The 21021-nt window shown below is 62.0% G+C and overlaps 7 protein-coding genes across 7 annotated transcripts; 3 read left to right on the top strand and 4 right to left on the bottom strand.

The window, feature by feature from the left end:
• Positions 1 to 8198: 8198 nt before the first annotated feature.
• Positions 8199 to 10027, bottom strand: tef3_0 (Elongation factor 1-gamma). Its single transcript, XM_062774673.1, has 4 exons — positions 9993 to 10027; positions 9897 to 9942; positions 9625 to 9822; positions 8199 to 9375 (listed from the first exon to the last, which is right to left on the bottom strand). The coding sequence occupies exons 2-4, from the start codon at positions 9928 to 9930 to the stop codon at positions 8336 to 8338; spliced, it is 1272 nt and encodes a 423-aa protein (XP_062630657.1). The 5' UTR covers positions 9931 to 9942; positions 9993 to 10027; the 3' UTR covers positions 8199 to 8335.
• A 257-nt stretch (positions 10028 to 10284) lies between these two features.
• Positions 10285 to 13958, bottom strand: LOC62_06G008149 (uncharacterized protein; the record flags this gene model as incomplete). The annotated part of the gene is made up of 11 exons (XM_062774672.1): positions 10285 to 10365; positions 10417 to 11024; positions 11064 to 11103; positions 11177 to 12223; positions 12270 to 12505; positions 12579 to 12670; positions 12707 to 12939; positions 12978 to 13362; positions 13491 to 13693; positions 13732 to 13865; positions 13916 to 13958. 11 exons carry the CDS (start codon positions 13956 to 13958, stop codon positions 10327 to 10329), a joined length of 3060 nt encoding a protein of 1019 aa, XP_062630656.1. The 3' UTR covers positions 10285 to 10326.
• Positions 13959 to 14187: 229 nt separating this feature from the next.
• Positions 14188 to 15871, top strand: chmp3 (Charged multivesicular body protein 3). Its single transcript, XM_062774671.1, has 6 exons — positions 14188 to 14508; positions 14552 to 14729; positions 14788 to 14909; positions 14980 to 15132; positions 15178 to 15568; positions 15720 to 15871. Exons 1-5 carry the CDS (start codon positions 14398 to 14400, stop codon positions 15250 to 15252), a joined length of 639 nt encoding a protein of 212 aa, XP_062630655.1. The 5' UTR covers positions 14188 to 14397; the 3' UTR covers positions 15253 to 15568; positions 15720 to 15871.
• Positions 15407 to 15845, bottom strand: dpm3 (Dolichol-phosphate mannosyltransferase subunit 3; the record flags this gene model as incomplete). The annotated part of the gene is made up of 2 exons (XM_062774670.1): positions 15407 to 15568; positions 15720 to 15845. 2 exons carry the CDS (start codon positions 15843 to 15845, stop codon positions 15407 to 15409), a joined length of 288 nt encoding a protein of 95 aa, XP_062630654.1.
• A 194-nt stretch (positions 15872 to 16065) lies between the features above and the next one.
• Positions 16066 to 17132, top strand: rrg9 (Required for respiratory growth protein 9, mitochondrial; the record flags this gene model as incomplete). The annotated part of the gene is made up of 2 exons (XM_062774669.1): positions 16066 to 16765; positions 16798 to 17132. The coding sequence occupies 2 exons, from the start codon at positions 16066 to 16068 to the stop codon at positions 17130 to 17132; spliced, it is 1035 nt and encodes a 344-aa protein (XP_062630653.1).
• Positions 17133 to 17175: 43 nt separating this feature from the next.
• cct2 (putative T-complex protein 1 subunit beta) lies at positions 17176 to 19236 on the bottom strand. Its single transcript, XM_062774668.1, has 6 exons — positions 19043 to 19236; positions 18890 to 18982; positions 18818 to 18836; positions 17851 to 18767; positions 17342 to 17797; positions 17176 to 17296 (listed from the first exon to the last, which is right to left on the bottom strand). Exons 1-6 carry the CDS (start codon positions 19061 to 19063, stop codon positions 17231 to 17233), a joined length of 1572 nt encoding a protein of 523 aa, XP_062630652.1. The 5' UTR covers positions 19064 to 19236; the 3' UTR covers positions 17176 to 17230.
• A 198-nt stretch (positions 19237 to 19434) lies between these two features.
• SSN8 (RNA polymerase II holoenzyme cyclin-like subunit) lies at positions 19435 to 20963 on the top strand (the record flags this gene model as incomplete). The annotated part of the gene is made up of 4 exons (XM_062774667.1): positions 19435 to 19942; positions 19990 to 20042; positions 20090 to 20427; positions 20465 to 20963. Exons 1-4 carry the CDS (start codon positions 19594 to 19596, stop codon positions 20961 to 20963), a joined length of 1239 nt encoding a protein of 412 aa, XP_062630651.1. The 5' UTR covers positions 19435 to 19593.
• Positions 20964 to 21021: the final 58 nt, after the last annotated feature.

Below are 21021 nucleotides of genomic sequence, written 5' to 3'. Positions count from 1 at the left end.
GAAAGCAGGCAGGTTTGTTGTGACTCGGTGGGCACGCGCCGGGGACCGAGACGGCAAAAGCAGACAAGGCGAGCAAGCGCGCGCGGTGCCGCGCCCCGCCCACCACCCACCGACCCACCCAGCAAAAGGGTCACTCGCATCATCTCGGCGTCTGGCCGCGCCTGACTGGTGACGACTGATCGACGAGGAGGCGGGCGAGGAGGCTTGCCACGGCTCGGGCGATTGGGTCACCTATGGCCCGTCTTCCGCGCTGCAGAGGCCTGCAGGTTCACGCACGGTACGCACCATGTGGCATGCGAATGAATTGCAGTCGCCGCAGCTAGAGCACTCCTGCGTTCCGCGCGCACGACTTGCGAACCGCGGAAGCGGAGCGAGCAACGCAATCGCATAAAGCATTCCATGTAGAGAGGCACCGTTGGGCTGCAGTCATCTTTGGTTTCACCGAACTCGTTTGGTAGTGCTGTCTGAGCAAGGCGCGTCGCCAAGCAACCAAGCAACCTTGAACCCAGTTCCAAGACGTCCTTCTGCAGGGGTTCGATAGGTGGGCGGGTGTATCACCTGCCGCCAGCCTCTCGCAGCCACAACGATCTGCAGGGGGCGGGGAAGGAGGGGGGCATACGAAGGAGACACAAAAGACCCAAAAAAAAAACGCCACCGGTGATCACCAGCCGCAGCCACCTACGCCTGCTGCACCAGCCAACCAGCCACGGCGCGTGCTGGGCTGTCGTGATCGAGCGCGTACAGGAGCCGGCGCTTGCATTAGAGTTGGCAAGAGCCCTTCCCGTCGCTTTTCCGGCAGAGCACACGCCCTGTCTCAGAAGAACCTACGTTGCGGTGCTCGACGGTCCGACGTCGGACTTGGGTTCGGGCGTGAGCGAGTGGGCCGTTGGCGCGAGTAAGGCACTCCTCGCGCCTGTCTGTCTGCCGCAGACGAGACGACGACCGCGTTGGTCGATCCCCCGACAAGAGGGAGGCGCAGTTCCTGTGGCTGCGGAGGCCCTCGCCCGCACCAGATTCTGGCGACGAGCACGCAGGGCGACAGAATGTGGCGGCTGACGACAAACGCTTGCCGCGTCGCCTCGCATCCCTCGTCGCTTCTGCGTGCACCGGCACACCGGGCGGCACGCACAATGACACGGGGCAGCTGCTGCATCGTTGAGTTGAGCACCGGGCGGACAACCAATCCGCCCGCCCGTAATTGTGAGGCTGAGGCTGTCGCGCTGCCCACTGACGTCGCTGCACGTCCGTCTTCCAACCACGTCGAGTCACCACCAGCTGCGCACCGCATGCTTTGCCCACCCAGCCCACCTCGCCAACTCATTCTGCCGAGTGTGTTGCTGCCCACTCCCAATCCCTCCGCCACCCTCGCCGCGTCACCGAGGCCCTCGATCCCCGGTAGCGTGTGGGCATGGGCAATGGGCATAATGGATTCGCCCCTTTTCGTCCACTGTCGACGTCACGGCCACTCCGCTGCCCTGCCCCAGCCCGGCGGCTCGCCATGTGATGTTTACATCACTGGCACTGCGTGGACGAGGGGTTGAGGGGTTGAGCGTGACTGACCCCTCTTATCGCCGACACTAGCGCGAGGGTCCTCGGGCCTGTCTCGGCAAGTCAAAGTCGTCCACCTCGTGGGGACGCACCCAAACTCGTCGCTCGCTCACCCAAGCACGTAGTCGGGGTTTGTTGGATCCTTCCCGCTCGAGGAGGAGAGGAGGACGAGTAGTTGGAAAAACAGAGACGGCGATAGAGAGGTGGAATGAATGAACCTGCTGCTCTGTCCCTGTAGGAGGTTAGGTTAAGGTGACGTCTCGACGCTTTGGGCACATGGAAGTGGTCGTCGGGTACGCTGCACTACTACACCGCCTCAATCGCTCGCCCCGCCCCGGGCGACCGCGTGCGAGGACAGGAAAACAACAAGACCCGACAGCCCGCCTCCAGACGCCTCGTTGCAGGATCGCGGCGTGCATGACGCAGGGCCGATGGAACTCTGAAGGGTAGTGCTGGTGGTGCTCGGAGTAAAAAGTGGTCGCCGGCCCGCCGTCGCCCAGTGGGCCCAGTGGTATCATCACATCACCTCACCGGTGTCGCGCTCAGGGTCCAACGGGCAGGTAAATGCCAAACAAGGTTTTATAGACTCGAGGTTAAAAATGAGAGACGAGCACTGGGTCACTGTCACCACCCTTGGGTCTCGGGCGTGGGTGAGCAGAATGCCCATCTTAGCGTCTGAGGAATCGTAGGCACCAAGGCAGTCCGCCCAAGGAAAGGTGAAGCATGCCATTGGCAGGCACAAGGAACCGGGACCTGGGTAATGGGCCGCGTGCGGGCCGCGGGGCGGCGTGCATGTCTGATGTGTGCGTTTGGTTTGGAGTCCGTTGTTGATGCTGCTGCTCTCGCTCTGGCTTCGTGCTCCTCCAAGGTTTCGTGCCTGCTTTGTCGGGCACTGCGATCAGTCTGTCTGGGCACCGACCTGGCTTGCCTTCCTGACCGCAGTGTGCGCGCTCGATTCGAGTCCTGCCCAGCCCTGCCAAAAATGCCATGTGCACGACTTTCGCCCGAAGCATCGCGTCCCAAAGTTTGCAGCTTTACGTTACCTGCAGCCCAGTGTGCTGCTTTCGGCTTGGCCACTTGTCTGGCACCCAATCTTGCCGTACATCCTGCGATCACTGGAGTCTGGTGGCGTCGTGACCATCGGCCCCAACTGTATTAATCAGATGACACGATTTCACGACACACTTGGCACCACGACGGGACAAAGCACCCGAGGATATCGAGCACTTGGCACCGAGCATCGTTAATGGGATGGAGCGTGCATGCTGCGCCAGCGCAGCCAACGCCGCCGGCCCAGCACGGCTTCGCAATCTCTCGTGGCGTCCGCCAAGCCGCGTAGAGAACGGCGCGGGCGCCACTAACCTTGTTCTCCGTAAACGTGTCGACTTCTCCATCTCAGTCACTCGGGGCACGCGGTACACGAGCTCTGCGGTCGACAATCGGGCGTCGGATGCAACTTTAGGCAGGAACCGAGAGGATGCATGCCCGTCTGAAACTCATCGAGCAGCTGCGGGGAGGGGAGGAATATGGGCGGGCGCACGGAAACATCCTCCTTGGCGTCAGTGTGTGCATTCAAGTGAGTGAATGAACACGCCACGCCCTACTGGCGAGCGAGGTGTGGAGCGCGCTTTGTCTGGTCTCGGCCACACGGGAGCGGTGCGGTCTCGGTGCGCACCCGAGTAGTGACCGATATCAAAGGCTGTGCCGTGTAAGCCTCGTGCGTGCACATCAGTCGAGTTGGTCGGTGTTCATGTTGTCATTATGTGTTTGTCTTCCCCGCGCTCCACTTGCCGCTTGGAGTCATGCCACGCGCCTCGAGGCCGTCGGTGCGCGGTGGTGGTGGCTTGACTCCAGCGCCGCCCCCGCATCCGTAGAACGATCCTAATTAATCAAAGCGTCCTGCCTGCCCTCCTGGCCGCCTCCTGGACTAGACCCAAGGCCCAACCAGGTTTGACGCCACCACTTAACCTTGTTCCTCTCCTCGTCGCCGGCGGTCAGGCAATCAGGCGGCAAGAAACTGTCCCCGCGCATGACCCCTTTGTGCGCGCTCTAAAATTAGTAGGACCTCGGCGTGACACCGGACGGGGCGCCGGGGCGAGCGCGGTCCGCGAGGTCCGCGATCGATTCCTACGTACCGTTGCGCGCAGCAGGGCGCGTGCGGCCGTGTGGCCGCTCCGTGGCGGCAAAGTAAGTGTGCGTCCAAGCGAGCTCGGCCGTGTGTCGGCTGGGGGCAGACGGCTCGCGGATGGCGGAAACAGCACCGACACACACACAGCACAGCGCTGCACAGCTCCGTGGCCGAGGGTGCCGAGCAGAGCTCGGCGGTCGGTCAGTGTCGGTCGGTGTCGGCGGCGAGGGGCAAGGTTGGAGCTAGTCTGCATCGAGTGAGCTGCGCTGATGCCGTAGGCAGTCTGTCTGTTGGTGATGCTGCTGCTGCTGCTGCTGCTGCTGCTGCTGTGCTGCAAGCTGTCAACTCCGACGGACTTGCGAAACATGCATTGGAGTGCTGCGGCCCTGATTCCACCACAAGCACACCGGTGACAAGGTTTGGGTTTCCAGATTTGCGCGCAATCAGGCAGAAAGAGTCAGGTAGGTAGCTACGCAGGCAGAGAGAGACACTCGTGACCAAGCAACGAGAACGAGACTTTCGGGGCTGTCACTCGCCATGCATGCGCGCTTCTTCAAGCAAGTCGCGGTGGTGGCTGGACGGCCGCCGCAGTAAATATGACGCGGCAGGGCGGTGGGCAACGGCGGCGACGAGGGGGTCACTCAAATCAGATAAGCGAGCAGCACCATGTGGTGGTGGAGGCGGACGCGCAAACAAACTTTAAGAATGTCATGTCACCTCGCAACTCTGATGGCGACAGACAGCACGATGCGTTGCGTGCTTGGTGCTCAGCTCGGCGCTGCCGGCGCATAGCGGCGCTGGTCAGCTCCGGAGACGGACACGGCGTCCGGGGGCACCATCGTCGTGATCGTGATGTGGCGTTGTGCGCTGGCTGCCTCGAGCTATCTCGAGCGGCACATCCAACTCGTTCGTTGCTTGCTTGCACAAGCCCAAAAAGTTTCATGGTCTCACCGGGTCTATCCCGCGTCTATGGTCAACCCGGCCCCGTTTCCGGGCGTAGCACAGATCCAAGCAGCCAAATTAGCTCTGATCTGACACACCGCGACCGCCGACTGACTAACCCGCCGGCTGGCACAGCGGTGCGCGGCGGCGCCGGCCTCCGACCGCCGTAGCCGGCGGAAGCAGCGACAACCACGACGACGTGTACGACACATGTCTCGGCCCCACCGAGTTAGTTAGTCGCTCGCGCTCTGATCGCTCCGGCGAGTGAGTGCGAGGGAGCGTGCGATCGTACATGCACAGGCCCGTTGGAGCGGCAACGGCACGCACGCAGGGCACGAGGCGTGGACTGATTATCTCCGGCTTCCAGTGGAACTGGTGGTTGGGTGGAGCAGAGGGCCCGGCGCCACACACACCCATGTCTCACATTGATGACTATTTGCCACGACTCGGCACCTTGCCTTACGGCTGATGAGCTCACTGGAACAGTGCCTTGTCCCAGCTGCTGCTCGCCATCCATTCGAGGGTGCCTAGGGTAGCGAGGTCACCGAGGTGCGTGGCAGTTGGCAGTTGGAAATGTGGCGGTCTGGTCAGATGGTGGTCGTCCGCTCGGCGGACAGCGGTTCGACCTCCGTGCGAGCTGTTGATGTGCCACAACCTGCCTGGGCAAAGCATACATCCTTAACCTCGCCTCGCCGTCTGACACGGTCCAGCGGACTCGCCTCGCGTCGGATTCACGTCGGACTCGCAAAGCCCGCCATGCCCACCGCCCACCGCCTGCCACGCCACGCCGAGCGGCCACCGCCCGCCGCCCCCACCGGACCGGCCGCCGGCGAGCCAGCCCGAGGCCACACCGAGCCGTCCGTTCGCGCCACACCAAGCCGATCGCATACCACCCCTAGGCTTGGCAGCGCCGGCGCCAGCGGCGCGGAGCAAGGAGCATGCACCTCAGTATGTAGCTTCTCCGAAGCTTGTTTAGACGTTGGGCCAGGCAGCCCGTTCCTGTTGTAGGTATCTGGGGCCTGACGATCGTCGTCGTTCCGCAGTCGACTTCTTGGCGGCCATCGGTCTTGGCGACAGTCAGTCGGCTGGGCCGACCGATGCCGACTTTCGTCGCTTCGTCGAGCCGGGCAGGTATGTAGCACTGTCGGACGCTACGAGACACAGAGACCCGGCTCGGCTCGGGCGAGACTGTTGCCCACCGCTGGTACGCACAGCCAGACCAGACCACCAAACCAGACCAGCTGTGTAACAACTCCCTTCGCTCTTCGTTCGCCGCCATTCCTTCCATCTACGTCGCCAAGTTCCTCGAGTTTCGAAGTCGCGAGCTAGCTTGCTAGCGCGAGGGACCGTCTTCCGCGGCATGCTCGCACACGCCTGCTTCTAGTGGCTTGTTCGACATGTGCCTTTCGGGCTACCGAGTAGAAGTGCACAGCTACCTTCGCAATTACGACCTGTACCTAACTGTTCTAATTGACCTGACCTCGATGTCCCCTATTCGCGAGCTGCTCGCGCTTACGACTTACGCTGGTCGTGTGAGCCGTCACATGGACACATGGACCGTGTCACTGGAACAGAGGCGCCGTCTCCCGCGGCATGTTACACAATGTAGAGGGTTAGGCTCGTCGGCCAGCGACAGACAACAGCCCAGCCTCATGTGGCCGCGCTGACACTCACCCAGCGACAGCCAGACTGAGACATCATACCTCATCTATCCCTCACCACGCTCACACGACCACAGGCAACCACCATGCTCGCTTCCTATTAGTCCACGTCGACGCGAGATGATCGCCGCACGCCAGTGGTCGCGTGCACCTTATCAGGAGCGCCGGAGGTTTCTGCTCATCCGCGGCATGGGTGGGAGGCAGGAAGTCCTGCAGCATTACCACATATCCGCTGCGGACGTGTGTGGCACTAGCTCGTCCGCGCCGGGCCCGACGACGGGCGTGCCGTGCCGTGCCGTAGCTCGCCTCGCCCAGAAGCCATGCTCGCGGGAATCAGTGCCTCGCGATTGAATGGATGATCGACGTCGGTCGCCAAGCGATTCAATCTCGGCACCTCCGATGCAAACAGCGAGCTACAGTATGGTCGTGACTCGGTCCTGTTCCAGAACGGTGCCCCTGACGCCAGCATGCGCAGGGCTTATCTGAATCAATCTTCCCCGCGGCATGCACGCCGAGAGCTAAGGGCGGGCGCGCACTCTTGTCCCGAACTGAACTGGCTTGTCGTGTGGGCTAGTGTCGCGTCGGCGATACCAAGTCGTACGCGATACGCGAGGATTGATGCTATCGTCGACGGGCCCCGCCTGATGACGGCGACGACTTGCACGGGGGAACAGCTCGGCCGAACAGGTGCCACTTGGCACTTCTGGACCAGCACCAGCGGCCGCGCGACGAGGCTCTCCCCGTCGACTGTGTCCTCCCATCCACGGCGGCGCTGGCCGCGGGTCAAGCCCTCCACGATGGCAAGTGCCACTGCCCCCCTCCCTCTCCCCCCCCCTCCCCTCACCCGTTCCCCCAAAGCGGTCACGTTGAGCTGGCTACGCCTCATGGTCACTGACAGCGGCGAGGACCACTCACAGTCTGTGCGCGAGCAACACCTGCTGGCCCACAGCATCGCGTTGTGGCCCAGCAATGAGACGGCGCGCAGCGCCACTCCGCCGTCTTACTGACGACGACTTCGTTGCGCATGGCTTACCGCTCGACGACACGGGTACATGTGTCGACGCGCTCGCCCCGTGTCACTCGCCGAGCCCGTCGGCGGAAGCGGCGACGAACACCTTGTTCCCTCGTATGGCGGCGAGTGCCACTCGCTCACCACACAACAGCGGCGAGCGCCACTGCCTCACCCGAAAACAGATGGTGGCTAGCACCGCTCCCCTGCTCCGGGCGCCTCTCGCGTGTACTTATGTTCCCCCGTAACCATGGCCCACTCGGCCCTGCCGACGGCGAGAGTAACAGCGACGACTCGGCTTGCGGGGCCTCGAAGCTGGCCGATCGGTTGACGGCTCGCCTATCGTCAATGGCGGCGGCGGCGGCGGCGACGGCCGCCCCGGGGTCCCTTCACGGTGGCGAGGCCCACTCGGCCAACCCGTACGTGCGGCCAGCCCGCCTCAGCGAGAGCGAGAGCAATGTGCTAGACCATGGCTTGAGGGCGGTAACGGCGCCTCGGCGAGCCCGATACGACATGGCACGGCGCACAAGACCCATGGACCCGTGTAACGGCTACTCGCCACACGAGTGATCAGCGCCCGCCCGCATACCGTGCGCGGCCTGGCGCGGTTCCAGCAAACTCGAACAGTGGTCACATGCCGGTGCCGAGAGGGGTGATCGTCGGCACGTCGTACATCTCCTCATCGCATCTCCTCGTGGTTAAATATGTGTGAACTGACGGGTCGGAAGGCATGTCGGCGCGCCCGATGTGAGCCGTGTGGCATGGACCTGTGTCGTCGGAGAGGGACGATGCGATGGTGCCGACGGAGCCATCGGTCTCCTCCGTCCCGTATCTAGCCGTGGAGTGTCGTTGCACCAAGGTCAGTTGTAGCTCTTGTCGACCTGCTCCTGCCTGCCACTTGCTGCCCGCTCGCTCGCGTCGTTGCGTCGCATTATTCATTACACAACGCCGTTCTATCAACGGCTCGCGGCTTGGCGTCGCGACGCCAGCTACGGGACAACAGGTGGGCTCCGATACGACGACCACCACCTCCACGACCACCACTCCTTACTTGAAGTTCTTGCCGTCGGCCCACTCGCGGCCATCCTGGACAAGGTCCCAGGCGAGCGAAGCCTCGAAGAACTCCTTGTCCTTGGCGTCGGCGAGGTCGATCTTCTTGAAGTCGTACGACTCGTAGTCGGGGGCAACGTCAACGACGGGGATGGCGTTCTGGCCACGGAGGATGAGGACACCAGTGATGACCGAGTCGTTGTTCTTGCCGAGGACACCGACCGAGCCGAAGAGGTATTTCCTCGAGGCCTCGAGACGGTTGAAGAAGCCGCCAATCTGGTTGGCCGACATGAAGACGTGGGTGAGCTCGTCGTTGTACTTGAAGTCGACCTTCCAGATAGAGAAGCCCTCGTTGTCAAAGTTCTTGTAGAACCACTCGATCGAGCCGTTGGCACCACGGGTGTCAAGGTTCGAGTACTGGCGCTTCCACTCCTCGAGGTTGAAGGTCGACTTGGGGAGGTCGTCGAGGGGGTTCTTGACCTTGACCTCGGCGGGGACAAGGGGCTCCTCCTCCTCGGGCTCGGGCTCCTTCTTCTTGGGGGCAGCCTTGGGCTCCTTGGCGGCCTTGGGCTTCTCCTCCTTCTTGGGCTTCTCAGCCTTGGCGGAGGGAACGTAAGCGGGCTGCTTCTCAATGAACTCGAGGCCCTCGTAGACCTTGGCGAGCTTGGGCGAGCGGATGACGGTGTTGACGTAACGGACAACGTTGGGGATCTTGGCGCGGAGGGGCGCGTCGATCAGCTGAGCGAAGGCGTTGGCAACGGCCGAGGCGACGAAGACGTCGGCGATGGTGAGGCGCTCGCCAACGAGGAAGGTCTTCTTGAGGAGGACCTTGTCGAGGACAGCGAGGCGCTCAACGGCGTCCTTGACAATGGCGTCAAAGATGCCCTTCGAGTAGGGGTAGACACCGCGGAGGATCTTGCCGGCAACGCCGAGCTTGATGAAGATCTCCTGGTCGGCGAACGCCTGCCACTGGCGGACCTCTCCAAAGTCCTTGGGGTCGGTGGGGACGAGGTTGGAGTTGGGGGCAAGGGCAGCGACTGGGCGTTTGTTAGCGGCTATTGGTGGTGCGGGGCGCGTGCAGGTGCACGGGCACAGCAACAGTCGCAGCAGCAGCAACAGACACAGCAAGACACAAAGGGCTCAGAGATACGCGGTACCACCCGCAAAAGTTTGTCGACACAAGTCATTAAGACAGGGATAACTGAAGATAAGTCTCATCATAGAAAGTTGGTGCCCTTGCTGTGTGCTGCTGCTTGCTGCTGATACTATTTGCTTGTAAAACTCACGGTAGTCGGAGATGGCGGCAGACTCCTGGATGAGCGAGCCGTCGGCGCCCTCAAAGGCGGGGAGGTAGCCGAGGGGGAACTTGGCAAGGAACTCCTTGGTCTTGTACTTGCCGTCGGCGTAGTTGGGGGTCGAGTCAATGGTCACGTCGAGGCCGGTGAGGGCGACGACGGCCTCGACACGGCGAGTGCGAGGGTTGCCTGAGAGAGGTGTTAGCCGTGGTGGTCGTGGCCAGCGAGCGTCGAAGCCGAAAGCGTCCAACGAGCAAACGTACCAGGGAAGACGTGGAGAGTGCCGACGGGGGCCATTTTTGCTACTTTCTACCAGAGAAGTCAGCGACTGGGCAAGGATTGAGACAGAGTCTACTCACTTTAGATTTAATGGGAGACGAAGCAAACAGGACAGTGCGAGATGAATTTTCCAGCAACGACGACACAGGGGAGGCAGCACGCAACGCGGCGTCGACGGCTGGCGCTGGCTGGCTGCAACGTGGGTTGGTGCACCGCGCGCCGACCACTCAAACCATCACTTCACTCCCCCTGCTGGCTGGCTGCAAAAAAATCCACAGCCAGGCACGTCCACCCCAGGCGCGAGCACGGCGTTTCACATCACAATCCCGAAGTGTGGCGCAATCACGCGCCTGACTTTTGACGATGCTTTATGCACAGATCCATGTTACAGCTTCACAGCGTACTAGATACAGTTTAGCCCATGCGGCGCTTCTTCTGCACGCCCTTGAATGCCTGAGGTGACAGCGTCAGTAAAGAATAGCAGGCGTCTGCCGCGGCACTCACCACATCGTCCCCATCGTCGTCCCCAAGGAGCCGGCGGCGCGTCCCAGTGGCAGGCAGAGTGCCACGCGAAACACTTGTACCCTCGTCGTTCAGTGTAGTAGAGCGCGCAGCAGTGCCCGAGCCACGCGCCGCCGTGCTCCTGCCACCCGCACGAGTACGGGCCGTGGCGAACGGGGTGTCGTCGTCGTCAGAATCGAGCACGACTGGCGCAGCCTGCGTTCCACGGCGTGCGCGCTGAGTAGGCGGGGCACGGGTGCTCGCCCGCGTTGACGAAGCACGCCCGGTCTTGGGTTCGGCCACCTCACTCGGTGCTGCGCTGGACACATCTGAAAGCGCGCTTCCAGCCCGGGCACGCCGCGAGGTGGGCGCCGACAGAACGGGGCTCTGGGTGTTCGGCGTCGCTCCACGGCGGCGCTTGGACGGAGCGAGTGTTGGCGTTTCCTCGTCGTCGTCATCTTCCCTGATCTGAGTCAGGAGCCGCCGCCTTGAAGTGGGGACCAGAGGCATGTCGTCCTCCTCGTATAACTCGGTCTGGCGGTAAGACTGCGACTTGGCTTGTGTACCACCACGCTTGGCCTGGGTCATGGGCTGCTCCGTAGCCCAGTACGCTAGCAAATGTCAGGACGCTGAACCTCCCAGCCACTCACGCTCTCCCATCTCCGCGCTGTGGGCAGTCTGTGCCGCCAGCTGGAGCTGCAGCGGTTCGCGCCGCACAATGTTCTTCTGATCACGTCAGCTAATACCCACAGACCAGGCTCACCTTCTTAAACTTCTTGAAGTTGACCATGCCGTGGTCCTCCACCACTGCAGTCTTGGTTCCCCCGTCCTTGCGCAGCAGATCCTTGCGGACGACCTCAATAAAGTTGCCCCGCAGCTGATCGTGAAAGTCGTTGACAACCGCCCAGTCCGGGTGGTCCTGCTGCAGCGTCTTGGCGGCGCCGACATTCGCTTTCGCCTTGGCCCCCGGCTTGAGAATACGCAGGTTGTTGAACTCCTTGTCAAGCTCATCAACCGCCTGCTTCTTCTTGACAGCCGTGCGGATCGCCTGCAGGAAGCGCTCGTCCTTGTCGACCTGTGTAGGAGCCTTTGTCGCCCGCTGTTTGATAGCGGATCCCTTGCCCTTGCCCTTAGTTGGTGGCGCCTCCTCCAGCTCCTCTTCCTCTTCTGGTGTAGGTTCGCGCACGGGCTTTTCTGCAGGTCGTTGAGGAGGCGCGCGTTGTGGTGGAGTACGCTTCTTAGTTGGAGAGCGACCTTCCTTCTTGATGTCACGGGCCGACTTGAGCGCCTTGGCGACAAAATCGTTCTCTTCGTCAATGTCCATGAGCTCAGCGATCGAAGCAGTGTTGAGGTCCGGCGCTTCTCCTTCCTCGGCCACCTGCTCCATCCTTGCCCGCTTCGCCGGTGCCTGCTCTAACGTTGACGGGCCACGCTTCGTCTGCTCGTACAGCTGGCGAATGTCGTCCTCCTCTTCCTTCTTCCGCAGTGCGTCCTGGTAGTTGACAGTGGTGTCGAACCCTTCGAGGAAGGTCGACTGGGTGGCTCCGCCAGCACGCCGCTTCAAACGGCTTCCGGCACGGGCAGCTGTACTGGACGATGGCATAAGAGAGGCAGCCGGCGTGTCGACGTCCATCATCGAATCTGGCACCCGAGAACGAAGGGAGGCGGAGGGATCACTGCCGCTCGATACCTGGGTGAATAGCTGTGTCTCCTGGGCATACGACGCTGGCACTTGGGATGAGGGCTGCGAACTCATATCGAGATCGTCGTCCAGGTCAATCTTGACGCGGCCCGCTCGGCGCTTCAATGGCTGGAGAAGCGTTAGGTGATGCCCAAAATCAGGCCCATACACCTACCTTTGCTGTGGGTGGCGGTGCCATTGACGCAGTATCATCGGGGTAGGTTGACGGCACAATGTCGGGGCGCGTCGATTCTGGAGGATGCGACGGGGCGCGCGATGCCGACCGGGACGCTGCTCGCCGGGGAAGACGGCCAGTCGACGGGCCAGCCTCGGCAGCGGGCTGCTGCTGTGGCTCGGGAGCAGTTGGCGTGTCGACCGGCGGAGGGGCAGACTTAGTAGCCTCCACTAAGGCTGTGGCCGCGGTCGCCACCTCGTCACCTCCAGCATCTGAAGCGTAAGCACTTGTCGCAGCCGGTTGACTCACTCTCGGCAACCATGCGCTCAAAGAACTCCTTCACGCCTCCAGTCTTCACAGCGCCCCAAAGGATGATCCCAGACGTGCAGTACCAATTCTGACTGCACTGTTAGCCATGGCCTATAGTTGCGCCTCACCTGTCACAAGGACCAACAATCATGTCCTTGACTGACAAGCCCTGGGCCTCGAAATCCTTCTTCAGCTGTGGGTGCCAAACAACGAACGGCGTCAGGCCGTCCTCCTCTGCTTGCTTCATCGCGGGCTGGATGCGGTCGATGAGATCCTGTGGCGACTTGAGCGGCGGCTGCATCACATCAACCTCGTCGTACCCCGATCCCATGGCGATGAAGTACTTCTTGTCGACGATAGCCTGCGGGGGTTAGCCCTGCCTCGTCTCGGCACGCTCACCCGCTTCGGATTCTTCATCACGATCGCCTTCCACCCCTTGAACAGGGTGTGGTTGGCCTTCCTTGGCCACCACGATGCCGGATCGCTCCTCACTTTCAGCTTCTTCATCGAATCGTCCATAGGCGGCTCATAGTCAGGGTCCGACGTCGAAGGGACCTCGAAGCTGTCCTGCGAGTCGGCGACCGTCTTCCAGCAGGCCCGTAACCGCATTGAGAGCATGGAGAGCCACGCTGGAGTGACAATAGGAATACCATAGCACACTGCGAGGTTGTTGTCATGTGACGACTTGAGCGCGGCGGCGATGACCACTTCTGGTGGGTCGTCAACGTCGAAGGCCTCGGTCCACGACAGGCCTGCGTTCGTGGTCAGCTCAACATCATGTGCCCTACCACTCACAGTACTTCCGTAGCGTGGCTTTCAACTCGTCATTCTCGTCCTTCATCCGGTCGTAGGAGAAATGCAGAGGCAACCACTGCACACTGAATGTTAGCTCACCCCGCCGATCGCACCCACGAGAACCAGGCCTCAGCGCCCAGCTCAACGCCCTTGCCGGGGACGAGCTCGATCTCTCCACCACCCGGCTGCTCCTCGACGCGGTAGTCGTCCTTTTCGATACTCCCCGCATCGCCATCCTCGCGTGAGAGTAACTTGAGCGCGTTGAACGTTCCGTTCTTCTTGGGCTCGGGCCTCCACACGAGCTTTGGTGGGGTCGTGTGCTGGGGCGTGAGTTGCGGGTGAGGGTTTGCCAACTCACGTCGGCGGGGTTCCAGTCCCCAACCTCGAGCACCCCCTCCTTGGGCCGGAGGTAGCGGTTGTCGAAGCGGATGTTGGCCGCCTTGTCTCGGCCCACCGTGTACGACACCTTCTGCTCGAGGACGAACCGAAAGTCTGGGGGAAGGTGAGTCGGAGGTCATTCATGACGGTTTGTGTGGACTCACGCCTCTGCCCATTGACTGGACCGACGGCGGTCACTATCAGCATGGTGTGATGGTGGCCTTTGTGCCTGTGACGAGGGCTCCGAGTTTGTTTGTGAGATGGAGAGGAGACGTGAAGCCAAGATCTTGACGCGCTCTCTCTCGATCAGAGCGGAACAACAACTCACGTCACTTCTGGGCGGACATCCGTTTGCACTCCGCCCCTTTCATCACACTTGCGCCACCCAACTTGGGCAAAGAACCATGCAGCAGCAGCCGCCGTCACCGTCGACGACCATCATCCCACCCAACCACCAGCGTCATCGCCTCTTGCACATCGTCTTCTTCCCAACAGCATCGATTCACCGTATCCAGCACCTCGGAAGGTCCTCTCAGGGCCTCTTCTACTCGTTTCCGCACCGTCTGCCAGACCACAGCGGGCCGAAACAGTCCGAACGCACCACCCAATCTCGCCTTCCCCCACACCCCCCACCCAAACTCCCATCATGAAGAGCTTCAACCGATTCCTCTACGGCCCAACACCAGAAGAGCGGGTGCGCGAGTGGCGCAACAAGCTACGGAAAGAGCAGCGCCAGCTGGACCGCGAGATCATGAACGTGGGTGTTGGCAGGCTTCTGAGCGTGTGCTAACACGACCCAGCTCAAGCGACACACGGACACGTCCAGGGGGCAGCTCAAGGTCCTGGCTAAGAAGAACGACGTCAAGTCGGCCAAGATCCTCGCCAAGGAGATTGTGCGTGCCAACAAGCAGCGCGACAGGCTCGAGTCGAGCAAGGCGCGGATCAACAGTGTCGACATGCAGCTCCAGCACCAGTTGTGTAGGTGGTGGCTCTGCCGTCTCTGTCACCTAATCTGTCCCTATCGCTCACACCTCAGCCATGGTCAAGGTGACGGGAGCGTTCCAAAAGTCGACCGAGATCATGAAGCAGACCAATGCGCTCGTCAAGCTCCCCCAGCTGTCGGCGACGATGCGCGAGATGTCGATGGAGATGATGAAGGTGGGTGGGCCGGGCGCGCTGCCGCTCGCTGTGGCGTGCTCGCCGAGTTGGGCACCACTGACACTACCAGTCCGGCATCATGGAGGAGATGATGGAGGAGACGCTCGAGGGGCTCGACGACGAGGAGCTCGAGGAGGAGGCCGACGCCGAGGTCGACAAGGTGCTGTTCGAACTCACGGACGGCAAGCTGGGCCAGGCGGGCAAGGTGTCGTCCGAGCTTCCGGTGAGTTGCATGAATCTGGTCTTGGCCCCAACTGACACCCCGCAGCAGGAGGACGAGGAGGAGACGGTCGCCGAAAACGCGCGCATGGAGCGCATGATGGCCGACCTGCTGAGCAACTAGGCGATCGCCGCACCTCCCCATGTCCGTTGCCCTCGTTCCATGTACTTCTGTACCACCATCGATATCATGCTACATACATAATGAGCTGCTGGGGGGAGGCAGCGTCTGCGCGCGGCCCGCGTGGGAACGCAATCTATAGCATCATTGGCGCGCTCTAGTCGACCTCGACACCCTGGTCGCGGAGCTCGTTCTTGGCCTGCGCGACCTCGCGCAGCAGGCTCTCGTAGGCCTCGGGCGTGTCGTTGAAGCGGAGGAGGCCGAGGCCGAGGGACGAGAGGGAGAAGGAGCCGAACGCGACGAGGAGCCACCAGGGGATCTACGCGGGCGAGCGAGTACGGCGTGGTGGCAGGGCGGGGAGTGGGCATTAGAGTCATGCAGAGCGGGCAAGGGCAGAATCGGAGACCAGGCAACACATTGCAAGGAGCAGCCGTCAGCACGAGCAGCAGACGACAAACCAAGCCACTCACGACCGGCAGGATCTCATCAGCAGTCTCGGCCGCCAAGAAGGGCACGGGCAACACGCCGACCAGGAGGAGGAGGTAGATGATGACGGCGGGCACGGCGGCCGCGAGGAAGTTTTTGCCTTTAGACATTGTGCTGTGGAGTGGTAGTAGTAGTGTGGGTGTTGTTGTTGTTGTCGCGTTGTCGAGCAGCCCGTCAAGAGGCTGGCTGGCTGGCATCGACGACGGGTGACACGCATCATTGACGCGTAGATGATTTGGTCCCGCGATCGGCTCAACGACCTGACTGACCTCCACCTACAATTTCCGGCGACGAAGAACCACACACACCACCACGACGATGATGGCAAGCATGCTTCCCCGCGCAGGGCCATCGCGCCTCGCCCACGGCCTCGCACGCAGCATACACACTACGGCCGTAGCGCGTGCCGGTGCCCCCGTGCGCAACAACTTCGGGCTGCGTCCCGACGCCGCGCCGCGCCCTCGTACGAGCGAGGACCTCGACCTCCGGCGTCGCCGGCGCCCGACGTTCGGGCTGCGCGATAGCGCCCGCGATGGCGAGGACAGCCCGCGCAGGACGTTCCGCCCGCGTGATGACGCCCGCGACGTCGAGGACGGCCCGCGCAGGACGTTCCGCCCGCGTGATTCCCCGGACGAATACAGGCCACCGCGCCAGACCTTCGGCCTGCGTTCGGCCCGTGACGACCCGCCTCGCGACGCCGAGTCCAGCTTCACCCCCACGCCAGGACCACGGCGCGCCTCGTTCCCCTCGCGTCCGCCGAGAATATCCCAGGCGGACGCGGCGCGTGCCGGCGCCGAGCGGGCACGCAAGTGGCGGTCGGCGCCACGCGACCGTCGTGACTCGTTGCTGCCTCGGGGCACGGCGCCCGGCGCGGACAAGACGGACACGACGGCTGAGTGGGTCGGGACGGCGTACACGGCGTCTCCTCACCCCGCCCGCCCGCGAGGGCCGAGGGAACAGGACGGCGCTGAGCCAGCTGCCGAGGGTACGACGCCTGTGACGCCGCCGAGCCCAGCAGCGGCGGAGAAAGGTGTGTGGCAATGCCGAGCCCGCTGACGCCAGCCAAAACCCGCTGGAACCCCACCAAGAAGCTCACGTTCCCCGCCATGGCGGGCATCCGCGAGCTGCACGCCCAGGACCCGGCGACGTTCACGCGCGAGATGCTCGCGGAGAAGTTTGGCGTGAGCTGGGAGGCGATCAACCGCATCCTCAAGAGCAACAACTGGCGCGAGAAGGAGGCGAAGAAGGAGCTGGGCAAGTGGGACCGCGGGGCGGATGGCGGGCTCGGGCCCGTGCCCATGATTCGCGAGGTGTTTGCGAGGGCTGGGGCCGTGAAGGGAAAGGAGAAGGAGGAGGCTGGGACGGGGGATAAGGGAGGGAGGGGAGGCAACAAGTAGTCCGTCACCACATGTCATCTGTCACACGCTACACCCCCGCCGCTTCACTGTCTACACATGCATGTAACCACACCTCTATCTACCACTAGATAACGCAACTAGTGCGCCTCACGTCGCCTGGGGGCCGAGCGCAAGATGTTGTCAACACGGAGGATGAGTTCGGACTGGGGTTGTCAGTTGGGTGCCTGCTCAAGCGTTGAACAACTCACAGCCTCGGAAGCCGACACGACGACCTGCTTCTTGAGCTTGTACGACTCGGTGACACCCAAGTCGTTCATAGACGCAATCTCGCCCTTGTCCATGTCGAGACCGGCATCCGAGCGGCCCTCGAAGTGGGCCGCGCGGAGCTTGGCGACGAGGTCGGACGAGTCGTAACCACCGTTGTCGGCGAGAATGGTGGGCATTTGGCGAAGGGCACGGGCAAACGCCTCGACGGCAAGCGCCTTCTTGCCGCTGACCTTGCGGGCAGCCTCCTCGACCTTGCAGCTCATGAGCATCTCGGCGCAGCCACCGCCGAGCGTAACGCGGGTCTCCTTGACCGTCTGTGACAGCACCGACAGGGCGTCGTGCAGCGAGCGGTCCGCCTCGTCGACCATCTGCGAAGTAGCACCACGGAGAACGACGGTGCAGGCCTCGCCGTGGGCAACACCAGAGAACTTGATGAGCTAAAAGACGTCAGCAAACTGTCGCCATCACCCTCGTCACATCTGCAACCCACCTTGTCCTCGCCAATCATGATCTCCTCGATAACGTCACACCGGCCGATCTTGACCTTCTCCGGGTGGTCAAAGGTCGACGCAATCTCACCACCAGTGACAAGCGCCAGACGCTCGACACCCTCAAAGTCGGCGTGCTCAATCGACATGACGCCAGCCTCGCTGAGCAGCGACTCGGGGTAGTTGTAGATGAGCTGGCGGTTGACAAAGCAGTTGATGCCGTGGGCAGCAATCGCCTGCACCTTGGACTTCATCTTTTCCTTCTCGGCGCGCTCGAGCTCGGCCAGCTTTCCAGTGCCGTCGACACGGACGCGGGCACCAAAGATCTTGATCTTGTCCGTGTCCATCGACGTGTTGGCGATCAGAATCTTGGCGTTCTCTATCCTCTTGGGGCTGTTGACGGCAATCTGCTTGTCGAGAATGAAGCCCTCGTCGAGGTACGAGTCGGTGAGCTTGCCGCCGACCTTCTTGATGATCTGGATGTGCTCGAGGTCGGTCGATCCCTTGAGGCGGAGTACGGCGTCGACGGCCAGGTTGGCAAAGTAGTCCTTGTCCTGCGAGAGGACCTTGGACGACAGCGTCGTGCGCGCAATGTTGAACAGGTCCTCGCGGAACTTGGCGGGGTCCTTGGAGTGGTCGACGGCGCTGTCGGCGAGGGCCTCGAGCGCAGCCTTGGACGCGATGCGGTAGCCCTCAACAACGGTCTGCGGGTGGATCTTGGACGTCGTGACGAGCTTCTCGGCCTCACGCAGGAGCTCGGACGCGAGGACACACACCGAGGTGGTGCCGTCTCCGACCTCGTCGTCCTGCACCTTGGAGATGTTGACGAGGATCTTGGCCGCAGGGTTGTCGAGGCTGATCGACTTAAGGATGGTGGCGCCGTCGTTGGTCACGGTGATGCTGCCGTCGGACGTCGACTCTGCTCGCTGTCAGCACAATCTCGCACCGTAAACTCGACACGCTACGCACGCAGAATCTTGTTCATGCCCTGTAGATGGTTAGAGAAGGTGGCGGGCGGCGGCGGAGGCAACAATTACTCACCTTGGGTCCGAGCGTCGACTTGACAAGGTCGCCGAGAGCCATCGCGCCGACAAAGGAGGACAGACGGGCGTTCTCGCCGCGCTCCTCGGTGGCCTGGGCAAAGTTAGCGCTTGCACAGCGATATCACCTCCGGCTCCCAACGCCTGCACCCACCTCGTCAGCAAAGACGTTCATGCTGGAGCTTTTGCGTTTGGCGGTTTTTCGTCGAGTGGGTGAAGATTATACCGGGTCTGTCGTTTCCCGCTTGCTTTTCTCTGTATTCCGAGTCTAGAGTCGTTACAGAGACAGTGGTTTTGAGTGCAGACAAGAAGAATGTGGTCGAAGTCGATGTTGTAGACGTTGATGGAATGCGAGCGACGAGGACGCGGTGCGCGCGTGGCAGCCAAACGAGCCAACTTTGGGCAACTCGTCACGTGACTCACTCCCGGCAACGCACCCACTCTAGCGCGCACTCGGTCATGTAACGGGGGTCCACAAAGGCGGCCCACAACCCACCCCACCACCACCGACAACGACTACTCCGTTCTACTCTCAAACCATCCAAACCAGCACACATACGCGCAATCCAGAGCCCGAGGGCAGAGACTCACGCCCAAGCTACCCCGCCGTCGAGCCATGCTAGGCTGGATCCGCAGCCCTCAAGCTCCAGCCTAGCACCCTTTGATCTCCCCCTCCTCCTCCAACACCTCTGGCATATCCACATCATGTCGTCCAACTTTTACACGTCCACACACGCAAACTACTGGCTGCTCACGCGGTCCGAGCTCCAGAACGGACGCGAGACGGATCTCAAGTATGCGACACACCACCAGCTGTACTGCCTCAACATATTCTTCGCGTCGCTCATCCAGAAGCTCGGCAAGCGCCTCCTGCTGCGCCAGATCCCGATCGCTACGGCCACAGTCTACTTTCGGCGCTTTTACACCAAGAACAGCGTGTGCGAGACAAACCCATATCTCGTACTCGCGGCCTGTGTGTTTGTTGCGGCCAAGGTTGAAGAGACACCAGTCCACATCAAGAGCGTAGTGGCCGAGGCCAAGGTCGTCTTTGCAGGTCCGTCTAGCGCGGTGGAGGGCGCAGCAAGCACTGACACGGCTCAGAACACAACATTAAGATGTTTCCAGCAGAGCCACATAAGCTAGGAGAAATGGAGGTGAGTCGAGTGCTGACTCCTGCCTCCACTAGCCCCTGACCACCCAGTTCTACCTCCTCGAGGACCTCGACTTCCACCTGGTTATTTTCCACCCATACCGTGCCCTTGTCAACATTCTAGGAAGAGAACCGGCGGATGCCGGCCGATTTCCAAAAACCCGCGTGGAGGAAGACGCAGAGGTCCGGCGGATCGAAGCGGACGAGCGCAAGAAGCGCGAGGAGGAAGCAAGGCGCGCGGGCGGCGCGACAGCCGTGGCCAAGGGCTTGGCCGCTACTCTCGAGGATGGAGAGGGCGAGAGCGAAGCTGAGCGGATTAGGCGCCTCATGGGCCGTGGATCAGGTCAAGGGTTGATGGAGATTGACGAAGGGACACTGCAGATTGCATGGTGAGTTGGGTCCCACTTTAGCTTGTCTAACTTTCAGGTTTACAATCAACGACACGTACCGTACCGACGTGCCGCTGCTGTATCCGCCATACGTGGTGGCCCTCGCGGCCGTGTATATCGCCTTCACATTGACTACGATGACTGGATCAGCGGCAAGAACACGCTCGTCAAGCCAGGTGAACACGCTTGCCGCATCGCTGGAGAACAACACGGCGCTCGGTCTCCCACCACCGCCGACGACAGCGGCCGAGTTTCTCGCCAGCTTTGAGGTCTCTCTCCCCGTGCTCTTCAGCTGCGTGCAGGACATCATCACACTCTACCCCATCTGGGAGGCGTTCGAGCCAAGCCCGCAGCGCGCGAGCGTCAACGGCGCCGCGGCCACCCCTGGCGCGTCCGACACGGCCAAGTTCGGCCCCGAGGAGGCCGAGGCACTCGTGCGCAAGATGATCGAGGAACACATGGTTGACGTTGGGCACCCTGATGACGCGGGCAAGACGGCGCTCGCCGAGCAGACCAAGAAGCGGTCCAGGTCGTAGGTTTCATTGAGGCGGTTCATTCATTGTAGTTGTACCAGACATGCATTAGCATTCAAGC

This window comes from Vanrija pseudolonga, chromosome 6 (assembly GCF_020906515.1).
Source record: "Vanrija pseudolonga chromosome 6, complete sequence".
NCBI classification, from domain to species: domain Eukaryota; kingdom Fungi; phylum Basidiomycota; class Tremellomycetes; order Trichosporonales; family Trichosporonaceae; genus Vanrija; species Vanrija pseudolonga.
Note: the sequence above shows the minus strand (reverse complement) of the source record. Positions and strands in the feature narration are given on the sequence as shown.

Excerpts from the sequence above, each read along its gene's own strand:
- tef3_0 (XM_062774673.1), bottom strand. The coding sequence starts at position 9,930 with ATGGCCCCCGTCGGCACTCTCCACGTCTTCCCTG. Across the intron at positions 9,823-9,896 it reads CACTCTCCACGTCTTCCCTG|GCAACCCTCGCACTCGCCGT; the intron begins GTACGTTTGCTC and ends CACCTCTCTCAG. Across the intron at positions 9,376-9,624 it reads TGCCGCCATCTCCGACTACC|TCGCTGCCCTTGCCCCCAAC; the intron begins GTGAGTTTTACA and ends ACAAACGCCCAG.
- cct2 (XM_062774668.1), bottom strand. The coding sequence starts at position 19,063 with ATGAACGTCTTTGCTGACGAG. Across the intron at positions 18,983-19,042 it reads TGAACGTCTTTGCTGACGAG|GCCACCGAGGAGCGCGGCGA; the intron begins GTGGGTGCAGGC and ends AACTTTGCCCAG. Across the intron at positions 17,297-17,341 it reads TCGTGTCGGCTTCCGAGGCT|TCCGAACTCATCCTCCGTGT; the intron begins GTGAGTTGTTCA and ends TGACAACCCCAG.
- chmp3 (XM_062774671.1), top strand. The coding sequence starts at position 14,398 with ATGAAGAGCTTCAACCGATTCCTCTACGGCCCAACACCAGAAGAGCGG. Across the intron at positions 14,509-14,551 it reads TGGACCGCGAGATCATGAAC|CTCAAGCGACACACGGACAC; the intron begins GTGGGTGTTGGC and ends AACACGACCCAG. Across the intron at positions 15,133-15,177 it reads AGGTGTCGTCCGAGCTTCCG|CAGGAGGACGAGGAGGAGAC; the intron begins GTGAGTTGCATG and ends GACACCCCGCAG.